This window comes from Macaca nemestrina, chromosome 5 (genome assembly GCF_043159975.1).
Source record: "Macaca nemestrina isolate mMacNem1 chromosome 5, mMacNem.hap1, whole genome shotgun sequence".
NCBI classification, from domain to species: domain Eukaryota; kingdom Metazoa; phylum Chordata; class Mammalia; order Primates; family Cercopithecidae; genus Macaca; species Macaca nemestrina.
Window position 1 is genome coordinate 163,314,517 of NC_092129.1, and position 13,541 is coordinate 163,328,057.

The 13,541-nt window shown below is 37.6% G+C and overlaps 1 protein-coding gene across 5 annotated transcripts in view; it reads right to left on the reverse strand.

Annotated features, from left to right (window-relative positions):
• The window catches only part of LOC105482632 (CDKAL1 threonylcarbamoyladenosine tRNA methylthiotransferase), a 714,041-nt gene that overhangs the window by 466,468 nt on the left and 234,032 nt on the right, over positions 1-13,541 (reverse strand). For all 5 annotated transcript variants that reach the window (XR_011624002.1, XM_071097572.1, XM_071097573.1 and 2 more), the window contains exon 7: positions 5,123-5,171. Coding sequence is in view for 4 of the 5 variants with exons in the window: in XM_071097572.1 (XP_070953673.1) it covers positions 5,123-5,171 (49 nt within the window). In the remaining variant the exon portion in view is untranslated. The remainder of the gene's footprint in view (positions 1-5,122; positions 5,172-13,541) is intronic.

Genomic DNA, 13,541 nt, shown 5'->3' on the forward strand with positions numbered 1-13,541 from the left:
TTTTAAAATACTACTTGGTGTAACATAAGCAGCAATAAGAAGAATGCAAACAGGCTGTGACAGAGGCTGTATGTCTAAATCCACTTCAAACATGAGATATGAAGAGAGCCCAACAGGGATCAAATGTGGAAACAAGAGGGTTATAGCAAAATCCTCTTGTCAGGCGGTATTCCATCTGGCCCTTCTGGGCAGAGCCTTGCTTCTCTACAGCTAACTTCTTATCAATCAGGGTACCAGCAAAGCAGATGGCTCACTGCATAACTAAGAAGATTTTCATAAAGGAACGATTTACTAAAATCTGGGCAGGGCTAGGAAAACCAACAGACAATGTGGTACTCTGAGGCTAGCAACAATGGGGTGCTGTTTCCATCCCAGAGGCAAGGAAGAGAAGAGCTGCAGAAACCTGGAGAAAGAGATAAACAGGGACGGAGGAGAACTGTGACCTTGGGGTAAGGAAAGCAACCAACCCAAAACAGGCAGGGAGGGAGGGAGAGACGGGAATGGATACTCTCAGCTCGCTCTCTCGTCACATCCTCCAATGAGCTGTGACCTTCGGGTAAGAAAGCAACCAACTCAAAACAGGCAGGGAGGGAGGGAGAGACGGGAATGGATACTCTCAGCTCGCTCTCTTGTCACATCCTCCAATTGGCTAAATCCAACTGGACATAAGATGGCAAGAATCTTACTGATTCATTCCATACAGGTCAGGCTCCACGGACACAGATCAAGATGGAGAATGGATCTGGAAGGACAAACAGAAGATATCCACTTCTGTGGAGGACCATAAAGTAAATGTAAAGCACAGTGAAAATATATATAAGAAACATCAAGCAGCACAGTTGGCTGGAGCAAAGGGTATAATGTGTAGCATTCATGGACAAAAGACGTGAAAATGGTAGAAAGTCCCCAAATTAATTTGGTGAGTAAGAGGCACCAGTGAGAATATACATAGAGGAAAGTAAAATAATCCCAGGTTAATGGTAGCAGGATATGCAGTCAGATTGAAAGGAGTGTCACTGATGGCAAAGATCAGTTAGATTATTCCAGCAGTTCTTACATTAAGGAGGAAGTAAGAGGTAAGCATTAACATGAACTAACGCCCTAATATGTTCTGTGTACCTCAAAAGTCTTATCCATTTAATCCTGCTGATTTTAAGCTGAGAAAACTAAGCCTCAGAAAAATAACTTGCTAAAAGACAACCAACAACTGGCTAACTGCTGTAAAAAACACATTATTTCAATGGCATATGCTGTCTGAATGAAGTACTGGCAGTAGAAATAAAAAGCAATGAACAGAAGTTGACTGATAAGCCTAGTTCTCTATTAACTAAGAGATACCAAAAAGAAATCATGTAACTCCTTCACAGCTCAGCTTCCTGATCTGCAAACTAAGGAAAGCTATCAAAATTATTCCTTCCATCTAAAAAATTTTCCTGTTGCATTACAAAGACTTAATTATCAAACTTCCCATCCTCTAAACGAACCTGCCAATGAATATCCCCTTCAACTTCATCTTTGAGTCACTCTCATAGCTAAATGCAAACACAATCTCTCCAGTAAATCCACTCAAGTTCACACTCATCAGTAAGAAGCTATCCCTGATTAACTCAGCCTGGGAGTAACAGGTCTTGTATGATTTCCTATAGAAATTATATCTCTCCAAGCCATTTGGCAAACTCCTAAGCACACTGTTAACTACCATTAATTTCCTAAAATAGATATTATTTTTTTAGAGTAGTTTTAGATTCAAAAAAAAACTCAGCAGAAGTACAGAGTTTTCATACATCACTGCCCCCACTCCACACACAGCCTCTCCAACTATCAACAGCCCACACCAGAGTGGTACGTTTGTTACAATCAATGAACCTACACTGACACATCATTTTCATCAAGAGTCCACAGTTTACATTAGGGTTCACTCTTGGTGTTGTTCATTCTAAGGATGTGAACAAAAGTATAATGACAATTGTCCACCATTACAGCATCATACACAATAGAATTACTGTCATAAATATCTTCTATTTTCTGCCTACACATCCCTCCCTACTCTCTAATCACTGGCACCAACTAATCCTTTTACTCCTTCCATATTTCACCTTTTCCACAATGTCCAATTAGTTGGACTCATACAGTATGTAGCCTTACAGATGGATGTCCTTCACATCATAGTATGCATTTAAAGTCCCTCTATATCTTTTCATGGCTTTTTTGCTCATTTCTTTTAGTGTCAAATAATATTCCATTATCTGCATGTACCAGTTTCTTTATTCACTTACTAAAGGGCCATTTTTTTGCTTCTAAGTTTTAGCAATTATGAATAAAGCTACTATAAACACAGTGTACAGGTTTTTGTATAGACGTAAGTTTTCAACTCATTTGGATAAATGTCAAGTAGCACACCTGCTGGATGTAAGACTGTGTTTAGTTTTAAGAAACTGCCAAACTGTCTTTCAAAGTACCTGTACCATTTTGCATTACCATCAGTAATAAATGAGACTTCCTGTTGCTCCACATCCTTGCCAGAATTTGGTGTTGTCAATGTTTTGGATTTTGACCATTGCACCAGGTATATAGTTTTAACATACCACTATATTGCATTGCTGCTTCAATTTGTAATTCACTAATGACAGACATATGATGCTGAACATCTTTTTATACACTAATTTTACAATTGCATATCTTCTTTGGTAAATTGTCTGTTCAAGTCTTTTGCCCATTTTTTAACTGGGTTGTTCCTTTTCTTATTATTGAGTTTTAAGAGGTCTTCATATATTTTGGATAATAGTCCTTTATCAGATGTGTATTTTGCAGATATTTTCTCCCACTCTGTGACTTATCTTCCCATCCTCTTGACAGTGTCTTTTATAGAGTAAAAATTTTTCAACTTAATGACATCCAACTTGGCATTATTTCTTTCATAAATCATACTTTTGATGTTGTATCTAAAAAATCACGCCATACCAAGATCACCTAGATTTTCTCCTATGTTCTTCATCATCATTACTTTTTTTACCTGGTACTTAAGACAAAGGATGAATAAGGCAACAATGCCCTCAAGTATCTTAAATCACTGCTTAAGACGTTCAATCAAATAGCCTTTAAGGTAGTGAATCTCAACTGAGAGAGAGCAGAGAAATAACGGTATCATGTAAATCACAGTAGAACATACAGGCTTTGGAGCCAGACTGCCTGGACTCAAATCCCAATGCTGCCACTGACAAGCTGTATGCACTTATGTCTCAACTTTGTCCTCTGCAAAATGAGGAAAATATTTATGCCCACTTCACTTAACAGTACTATTATGAAGGTTAAACGACTTAACCCATGGGAAGTGTTTAACACAGCGGCTGTCACACTGTAAGTACACAATAAATGCTAGTACTTCTGGATTCTCCAAGATGGAGCTGAAGTAGTTTGTAAAAACATTCAAATTATCATTGCTATAAATTTTTAATCCTGATACTTCATTTTATTTTGGAACTTCAAAAGAAGACTAAGGGCTAAGCATGGCAGCTCATGCCTGTAATTTCTGCACTTTTGGAGGCCAAGGTGGGTGGATTGTTTGAGCCCAGGAGTTCGAGACCAGCCTAAGCAACATGGCAAAATGTCATCTCTATTTATAAAATAAAAAATTTTTTTAAATTTAAAAATAATAAAAAAGATTAAGGTATACTCTCATTCTCATATTCTCATAATCTCATTTATTAGAAATTGATTGTGATAATCTCTGATAAAGCAATGATTCAAAATTAATGAAGAGAAGCACATGGAAAGTAGTAGACACCACCCAGAAAGAAAAGTGCAGCATTAAAATTTCCAGTTCGGCAGGTGGAGACTATCTGGTTTTTTAAAATATATAAATTTCTCATTTATAACAAAACAGTATTTAAGTGAGACTTTCAATTCACTTAATATTTCAGTATCATATTATTGGTTTTCATTTGCGCTAATCTAACATAGGAAAAAGCTTTAAAAATTTTAAAATTATATCACAGAGTTAAAGATGGTTTATTTCAGTGACTTCAATAAGAATCTATGTCAGTGAGTGTCGGCTAACAAAATAACCAAAACTTAATTCTACTTTCTTTGCGTAATTTTTAGTGTAACTATAAAAAATTACACCTTGAAGAAGTATCAAAATTATTAGTTAAAAGTATAAAACAATTATGTGATATGAAAATGTACAAATAAAAAAATTCCTAATTATTTATTTATTTATTTCGAGACAGGGTCTCGCTCTGTCAAGTGGGCTGGAATGCAGTGGTACAATCACTGATCACTGTACCCTCAACCTCCCAGGCTCAAGCAATCCTCCCACCTGAGTCCCCTGAGTAGGTGGGTCTACATGAGCACCCCACCACACCCAGCTAATTTTTCTATTTTTTATAGAGATGAAGTTTCACCATGTTGCCCAAGCTGGTCTCGTACTCCTGGTCTCGAACTCAAGCAATCCGACCACCCCAGTGTCCCAAAGTGCTGGGATTACAGGCATGAGCCACTGTGACCAGCCAATTTCTTTATCTTAAAATTGTTTAAATTCTTTCCATCTGAAATTCAAACTAAATTCATTTTACACAAAAATAAAATAACATTAAAAAAAAAAAACTATTACCTGATTCATTTATTCTTTAAAGTCAGGATGTCACTGTGTCGCTCAGGCTGGAGTGCAGTTACACAATTATAGCTCACTGCAGACTTGAACTCCTGGGCCCAAGTGATCCTCCTGCTTCAACCTCGTAAGTAGCTGGGACTACAGCTGTACACCACAGCATCCAGCTGACTTTCTCCCCCAGAGATCCCAGGATCTCACTCTCTTGCCCAGGCTGAAGGTAAACTCCTGGCCTCAGGAATCCTCCAGGCTCAGCCCCAGCCCCCATTGCTGGGGTTACAGGAGTGAGCCATTGCTCTTGGCCCGATTCGTTTATAAGCCAAACAAATACACAGTAGAGTGCCTGCCTCCAATATTAGATTGGCAAATTCATGAAGCCAAGGATAACATTTATGATTTTATATCTAAAGCAATAACTTTTATAAAGATGCCTGGCAAGAGTTAACCAAGTGGTGTTTCTATTATGTAGTTCAGAAAATATATACATCTGTTTATCTCACTTTCAACGATTACCTTTAATTGTTTCCTCCACAACTTCTACCACACGGTCTATCTGTTGAACCTAGAAGAAAAAAAAAAACAAACGATTAGACAAGTAATTTACACGGAGAAGAAAAATTTGTGTTTATCCTTATGGTTGAGTCAATATTACACATTTTCTAAGCACATCGATGCAGGTTTCCTTTAATGTATTTGGAGACATAAAAAATATTTTATATTAATATTTTGTGTTACAATGAAGTATGAAATTATCACCCTCCTGTCCTCCAATGATAACTGAAAAAATCACATTGCATTTAAATAAACTGCCTGGAGTTGTTTTAGGATAGCCTATCGACACATACTCAACACATCCTGAGACAGAAACTTAAGTTTAATTAACACATGTCTTCTCACACAAAGCTTCAAGAAAAAAAATGGCGTAAAATAACAACTTACACAGAAAGAGCAGGCTAGTATTAAGGAGATCTGTCCCAGATTCTATCTTTATTATTTTAATACTCAAAACCCTTTTAATGAATTTCTACAATGTGCTGGGTACTGTACTCAGGTCCATGAAATGCAAAGTCAAATAATACAGCTTCTGTTCTATACACCAGAGACTAAGGAAGATTTCCCATGGGAAAACAGAGGAAAGGTAATAAAATCAGACCAAGTGATCCAGGAATGCTTCCTAGAGAACCAAGGGTGACTCCTGGGGTTATGATTAAACAAGATTATGATTGGAGAAGCCCACTGAGAATGAGAGAGCACGGCTAGAGTTTAAAAGGAAAATGAAAACAGAAAAGTAATATTATGATTCACAAAGCTAAAAAAAAGAATAAGTCAAAGTTGATTCTTCTTTAAAAGTCCTTAAATTACCATTGTTTTATTACAGAAGAAATATCACCAAAAAAGTCAAACAAAATAGAATACAACATGGAAGTTAGTTAAAGGAAATCATAACATCTTTCATCCTGTATTTCCACCCCTCTGATGAAACCACTAATAATAGTGTGATGAGCAGATACCATGAAATTTTCTGGCATCAAACATTTACGTACAGGTCTGTTCTATAGTTTTATCCTTTTTTTTTTTTTTTACAAATGATAGTGGGTGGGTGGGTGTGTGTGTGTGTGTGTGTGTGTGTAAACAAATATATAAAATAGATATACAAAATAGACCAAGACCAGCTGGGGCAACACAGTGAGGTCCCGAGGTCTTTGGTGGGGGCTATACATATGTATAAAATACACCTCTGCCTTGATGTTTTTTCTATATATTGTCAGTCTATAGGTCCATTTCATTCCCTTTAATAGCTGCCTACTATCTCTCTGAATGGTTGCACCATGATGTGATGGATGCATCCATACCTCTATTGATGAAAGAATTTCTATTCTTTCATGATTATACAATGCTGCAATGAACTCAACTGAGACAAGAGGAACCTGTTTTTAAAACTTTATTAAAAATGTAATGGCTGGCTGGCCACAGTGGTTCACGCCTATAATTCCAGCACTTTGGGAGGCCTGGGCGGGGGGCAGATCACTTGAGGTCAGGAGTTCAGGACCAGCCTGGCCAACATGGTGAAACCCTGTCTCTATTAAAAATACAAAAATTAGCCGGGTGTAGTGGTGCATGCCTTACTCCCAGCTACTCAGGAGGCTGAGGCAGGAGAATAACTTGAACATGGGAGGTGGAAGTTGTAGTGAGCTGAGATCACGCCACTGCACTCAAGCATGGGCAACACAGAGAAAAAAAAAAAGAAGAAAGAAAAGACAAGAGAAGATGGGAAGGGAAGGGAAGGGAAGGGAAGGGAAGGGAAGGCAGGGGAGGGGAGGGGAGGGGAGGGGAGGGGAGGGGAGGGGAGGGGAGGGGAGGGAAGGGAAGGGAAGGGAAGGGAAGGGAAGGGAAGGGAAGGGAAGGGAAGGGAAGGGAAGGGGTAATTCTCTTAAAAATATTCCTTTGGTCTCAGTATCTTACGGAAAATGAGGAAAGGCTTGTGAGAGCAGACCTGAACTCCATTCTACCTCTGACCACTTAGCCCAACATGATGGCAGCAGCAACAATAATTACTGAGAAACTGCTAAAGGCACGTAAATCTCAGACAACATTAGGTTTTCAGCCCCCAATAAACCTACCTAACTGGAGATGCATCTATCAGGAAACAATGGAACCATTAGGTCCTGGTTTTGTTATGAGAGCCCGGTTGGCTTCCATAGAGAATGTGATTGAAGCAGCCAGCAGAAGAAAGATTTCAAAGAGGAGGAAGTGACCAACAGTGTTAAACACTACAGAGACATAAGTATACAGACTAAAATGAACATGTTTGATTTAACAATACGGGAATCAAACTTAGGGAAAGCAGTGAGTTCAGTAGTAATGAATTATACGTAAGCAAACAGAGTTAATTTGACTACTCTTAGTAAAAAGTTGGGTAGAAAGGGAAGGAGAAGAAAGACTCTTGATGGCTAGAGAATATTGAATATTTATGTTTTGGATTAGGTTAGTACAAGTAACTATTTATTTATTTTTTTTAGTTTGAGCGGAGAAAGGCAGTAGGCAAAGGAGTTGTAGACTGAAAAACAAGTGATGGAGCAACGATCTTCAGGAAGTAGAGATCAGGAAGTAGACAGAGCAAAATCTAAAACATGAATAGAGGATAAGTCAGAGTGAGAAAAGGGCCAAGTCTTTGTCTCCTGAAAGAAGAGGTTAGGGGTAAAGCATGGGAAAAGATGCTAGTACTCTTGTAGAGGTCAGGGAGGATCTAAGCAAAGTCCCACCTGTTGCCCTCAATTTTTCTCAGTGAAGTAAGCGGGAAGTTCATCTGCTAAGAGGTAGAAAGCATATCGTAAAATCATAACAGAATGAACGTTTACAAATACCTATTACAGACAACAAGAGACAGTGATGACTAGGAACACATAAAATTCACCAGACAGTATTGGGATACCAGTTGAAATCTGAGACCATGAATTTACAACAATAACTCCAAGTCCCAGCAGTTCTACAGCAGGAGCCAAGCAGACAAACAGATTGACCCAAGGTTTGTTAATACCACCATTTATTCACTCATCAATTGTTAACCATCTAAATTATACCAGGATGGTTGAAGACTGATGAAACAACACTAAGAGATTTGTGGAATGGACTAGAAAGAAAATGGAACAAGGAAAGTTGACTAGATATTTTAGATGAGAGGAAGTTTGGCAAATAGGTTAGACAGGGAAAGAAGTAGAGCCAGAAAAGAAGACATGAAGTGGCTGGGTGTTGGAGAAAGAGAAAAATTGAAAAAAAAGGAAGGAGAAAAGAAAAAGGACAGAAAGTTATAACCAGAGTACAGACACAGGCATTTAGTATTTCTGAAGAATAGTAAGGTCCAATATCTGGCAATGGGAATAGGTTGCTGAAACAAGATGTAGGTGATGACCACTGGAACTGATGTATGATGAAGTGAGAGGTGACAATGTTGCCAAGACATTATATCCAGACACTCAGATTGCCAAAGATAATACAGACATGAATAGGATAAGAGTTGGTCAAATTTCCTACTGGATGTGGGTGAATAACCAAGATACCAATTAAGGATAGAAGACAGACAATAAAATGAATAAAATATAAGATAATTCAATGATGAAACCAGAAAGAAAAATATTTTCCTATGCAGTTAAAAATATAAAAGCTCAAAAGCACTGCATCTATTCTTATAGCACATGGACTGAATAAGAAGCCATATTTCTAGGGAAAAGTCAGAACATGCAGAGGAAGCAATCTGTTAAAAAGTTGAGGGTAAGCTAAAACTATAAAACTCTTAGAAGAAAACACAGCCTTAAATCTACATGAACCTTAGATTGGACACTGATTTATTAGATGTAACGCCAAAGCACAAACAACAAAAACAACAAAAAAATAAATAAATAGAGTATCATCAAAATTCAAACCATTTCATACTTCAAAGGACAACATCAATAAAGTAACATGACAACACAGAAAATGAGAGAAAACTTTTATAAATCACATATCTGGTAAGGAACTTATATCTAGAATTTATAAAGAACTTCTACAACTCAATAATAAAAAGACAACCCAATTAAAAATGGGAAAATAATCTGAACAGACACTTTTCCAAGCAAAATATACTTATGGCCAACAAACATATGAAAAGATACTTAACATCATTAGCCAACCAAGAAATGCAAATCAGAACCATAATGGAGGAATAGGGAGCTATTGCTTAATGGGTATAGAGTTTTAGTATAAGAAAATGAAAACATTCTAGAGATAGTGGTGATGACACACAATAGTGTAAATGTACTCTGTGCCAGTTAAAAATGGTTACAGTGGTCAATTTTATTTTATGTAGTTTACCAGTATTGAAAAAAACACAATGAGATACTACTTCACACCCAGTAGGATGGCTATCATCAAAAAGACAGGCAGGCCAGGTGCAGTTGCTCACACCTGTAATCCCAGCACTTTGGGAGGCCAATATGGGAAGATCACTTTAAGGCCAGGAGTTTGAGCCCAGCTTGGGCAACACAGCGAGATCCTGTCTCTACAAAAAAATTTTAAAAATTAGCTGGGCACAGTGGTGCTCATCTGTATTCCCAACTACTTGAGAGGCTAAGGCTTTCGGAAAGACAGCTTGAGCCCAGGAGTTCAAAATTACAGTGACCTATGATCACACCACTGCACTCCAGTGTAGGTGACAGAGTGAGACCCTGTCTCCTAAAATACACACGCACACGTACAGATAATAACAAGTGTTGGTGAAAATGTGGAGAAATGGGAACCTTCATACATTGCTGATGGGAATGTAGTAAAATGATGCAGCACTTTGGAAAATAAGCTGCCTGTTCCTCAAATGATTAAACATAGAGTTACCATATAATCTAGCAATGTCAATCCTAGTTATAACTCCAAGAAAAATGAAAACATGTCCATACAAAAACTTGTACACAAATGTTCATAATAGCATTATTCATAATAGGCAAAAAGTGAGAACGCAAGTATCCACTGGTGAACAGATTAACAACATGTGGCATATGCATACAATGAAATACAGCAATGCATCACTAAGACAGAATATGTTCTGAGAAATGTGTTATTAGGCCATCGCTTCATTGTGTGAACTTCAGACCGTACTTACACAAACCCAGACGGTACAGCCTGCTACTCAGCTAGGCTATATGGTACAGCCTACTGCTCCTAGGCTACAAACCTGTACAGCCTGCTACTGTACTGAATACTGCAGGCAGCTGCTACACAATGGTAAGAATCTAAACACATAAAAGGTACAGTAAAAATACTGTATTATAATCTAAAGAGACCACTGACTTATATACAATACATCGTTGTTTAAAGTTGTTATGCGGTGCCTGATCATACTCCTAATCCATAAAAGGGAATGAAGTATGGTTACATGCTACAAATGCAAAGTGAAACAAACCAGACAAAAAGTTCACAATAGGAAATGTCCAAAATAAGGAAATCTACAGAGATAATGTCGGTTAGTGATTGTCTTTGGATAGGCAGAGGAAGAATGAAAGGCAGTGCTAAGAAGTATCTGGGTTTTTTTTTTTTGAAATGATGAAAATGTTCTAAATTGATTGTGGCAATGGTCATACAATTCTATGAATAAACTAAAATGCACTGAATTGTACACTTTAAATGGGTGAATTGCATGGTGTATGAATTATATCTCAGTAAAGTTGTTATTACCAAAAAGAAAAAAAAAGTTGAGAGTGGTCAAAGGTTCTAACATAAAGGCCATGAAAGTCAAGGAAAAACCAAGGAAATGTTACAGATTAAAGGAGACTGAAGAGACCTGACCTGAATGCTACTATGAATCTGAGATTTTTCATTTCCTATAAAGCACAATATTGAAACAATTGGCAATAACTGAATAAAGCTAATACATTAGCTTATAGTATTGTATTAATACTGATAATTGTACTATAGTGATTTAAGAATGTGTCCTAGCTTTTGAAATATACGGGCATTTAGAAGTAAAGGGCATCATGTTTGCAACTCAGTTTCACAAGGATCGGGATGGGGGGAAAATGTGTACACATAAAGAGAATGAGAAAATGTGTTAAAATGTTAATATTTGGGGAATCTGGGTAAAGAGCGTATAGGAACTCTATATTTTTACAACATTTCTGAGTGATATTATGCCAAAATGAAAAGTCTGAGAGAGAGAGAGAGAGAGAGAGAGAGTGTGTGTGTGTGTGTGTGTACATGTGTGCATGCACCTAGAAGAAACAAAGATGGCCCTGATGAAGATGGCGACCATCATGATCACATAGAATTTGCTTGAATGTATATAGCTGAAAATATATCCTCCAACTTAAAATAGTACTGATTACATTTGCTTTTAAGGCAGGAAGTGGGATACTGCCAACACATAATAATTTAAATCACTGGATGGTGTGTGGGAACCCCAGGACCTTAAAAAGAAAGGTCTGCCAAAACTGTAAAATAAAAAATAAAAAATAAAAATTTAAGTACGTGATTACAAACAGAAGAGAAGTTTATTAAATGATTTAAAGAAAATATTATGTCCATTTTGGTTTCCAGTAAGGAAGACAATGGAGGAAGCAGTGGGGAAAAGGGAAAAAAGGGGAGACCAAGAGGAAAGGGAGAGAAGAGTCAGGGGAGGGGGAGTTACATGGAAGAGGGGGAAGTCAGGAGGGAAAAAAAGGAAGGGTGGGAGGCACAGAAAGAAGAAAAAACAATCGAGAGCAAGAAAACAAACTCAAAATTCACATACAGTAATGAAGAATATATTGAACTCATTCTGGGAGAAAAGGAAAGTTGTTATTAATTAATACTATAAATTGAGGCCCTGAATACACAAGAGCTTATTCTCTAGCATGTAATTCAAATAAAATAAATAAAACAGTATCTTGTGTCCTTCAGGCACTTAGTTATAAATATACACACAAAAAAGACACGCAGTATGTTCTATTACTGGCTCCATATGTTCTCAACAATGAAGAAAGGAGTCGGTGTATAAACAATTCATAAATAACATTAATGAGTCATTCTACTGCAGAACTTTAAAAAGAAATCCACAAAAATATTTTATTCAGCTATTATCAACTATGCCAAATTTATAACTAGACATGTATTGAAGAAACAAGCCTATACAATGGCATGCAAAGCAAATAAAAATGCTATTCTAAAGTATCCTAATCACTCAGAACAGTGCTGTCTGCAGGACCTTCTGCAGTGATGGAAATGTTTATATGCTGTGCCATCCACTATGATAGTCACTAGCCACATGTGGTTATTACAGACTTGAAATGTGGCTACTGTTACTGAGGAACTTAATTCATATTTAAATAGTCAAATGTGGCTACTGCAGCCACACTGAAAAGTGCAGCTTTAGGGAATGGCTAAGGGAGCTACCCAGTTTAAAACAGTAATTTGTTATGGCAGCCTTAGGAAATGAACATACATCTCAAACACAATTTTGCCAACTAGGCTCGAAAAAAAAAAAAGTCCACTCATTTGAAGCTGTCCGAGAACAAGCTGATATTGCTCTGCAGTGGAAGGCTCTGCTTTAGTATGCACTTGAAGGATTTTTTTCCTGAAAAACCAGCAGCTAGATAAGTTAATGACTAGGAATAACACCGTGACAGCTAACATTTCTTGAACAATTACTATGTTTCATGCTCTACACTGACACTTCATGTGCATTATCACACTTAATCCTCAAATACTACTAGGCAGGAGGAGATAGTACTGTTATTTCTTCTTTTCTTTTCTTTTTTTTTTTGAGACAGAGTCTCACTCTGCTGCTCAGGCTAGAGCGCAGTGGTGTAATCTCGGCTCACTGCAACCTCTACTCCCCAGGTTCAAGCGATTCTCCTGCCCCAGTCTCCCAAGTAGCTGGGATTACAGGCGCACGCCACCACATCAAGCTAATTTTTGTATTTTTAGTAGAGATGGGGTTTCACCATGTTGGCCAGGTTGATCTCGAACTCCTAACTTCAAGTGATCCGCCCGTCTCAGCCTCTCAAAGTGCTAGGATTACAGGTGTGAGCCACCATGCCTGGCCAATAGTACTGTTATTTCTGAGGCTGAGAGAATTGAGGCACAAGGATATCAAGCTAGAGTTTTGCCAATGATTCCTAGTAGATCTTGTCCAGAAATGGCAGATAGGTGGTCCTCTTGATGAATCTCCCTTTTCCTATGCACATGGAGGTTATTATTAAATGATCATAAAATGCCATTCAACTGAACCTGAACTTTCAAGAGACTCAGACAACAACTATTTTCCCCAAACTCTCCCCCACAAATCACCATTGGTATAAATATATTCATTTTAAAAATATTTGTTAAACACTAACCATGAACTACAAAGTTATAGTAACTGGGGACATAATAGTGAAAAATACAATGTCCCTACTTTGGGAGGGCAAGGCTGGAGAATCACTTGAGCCCA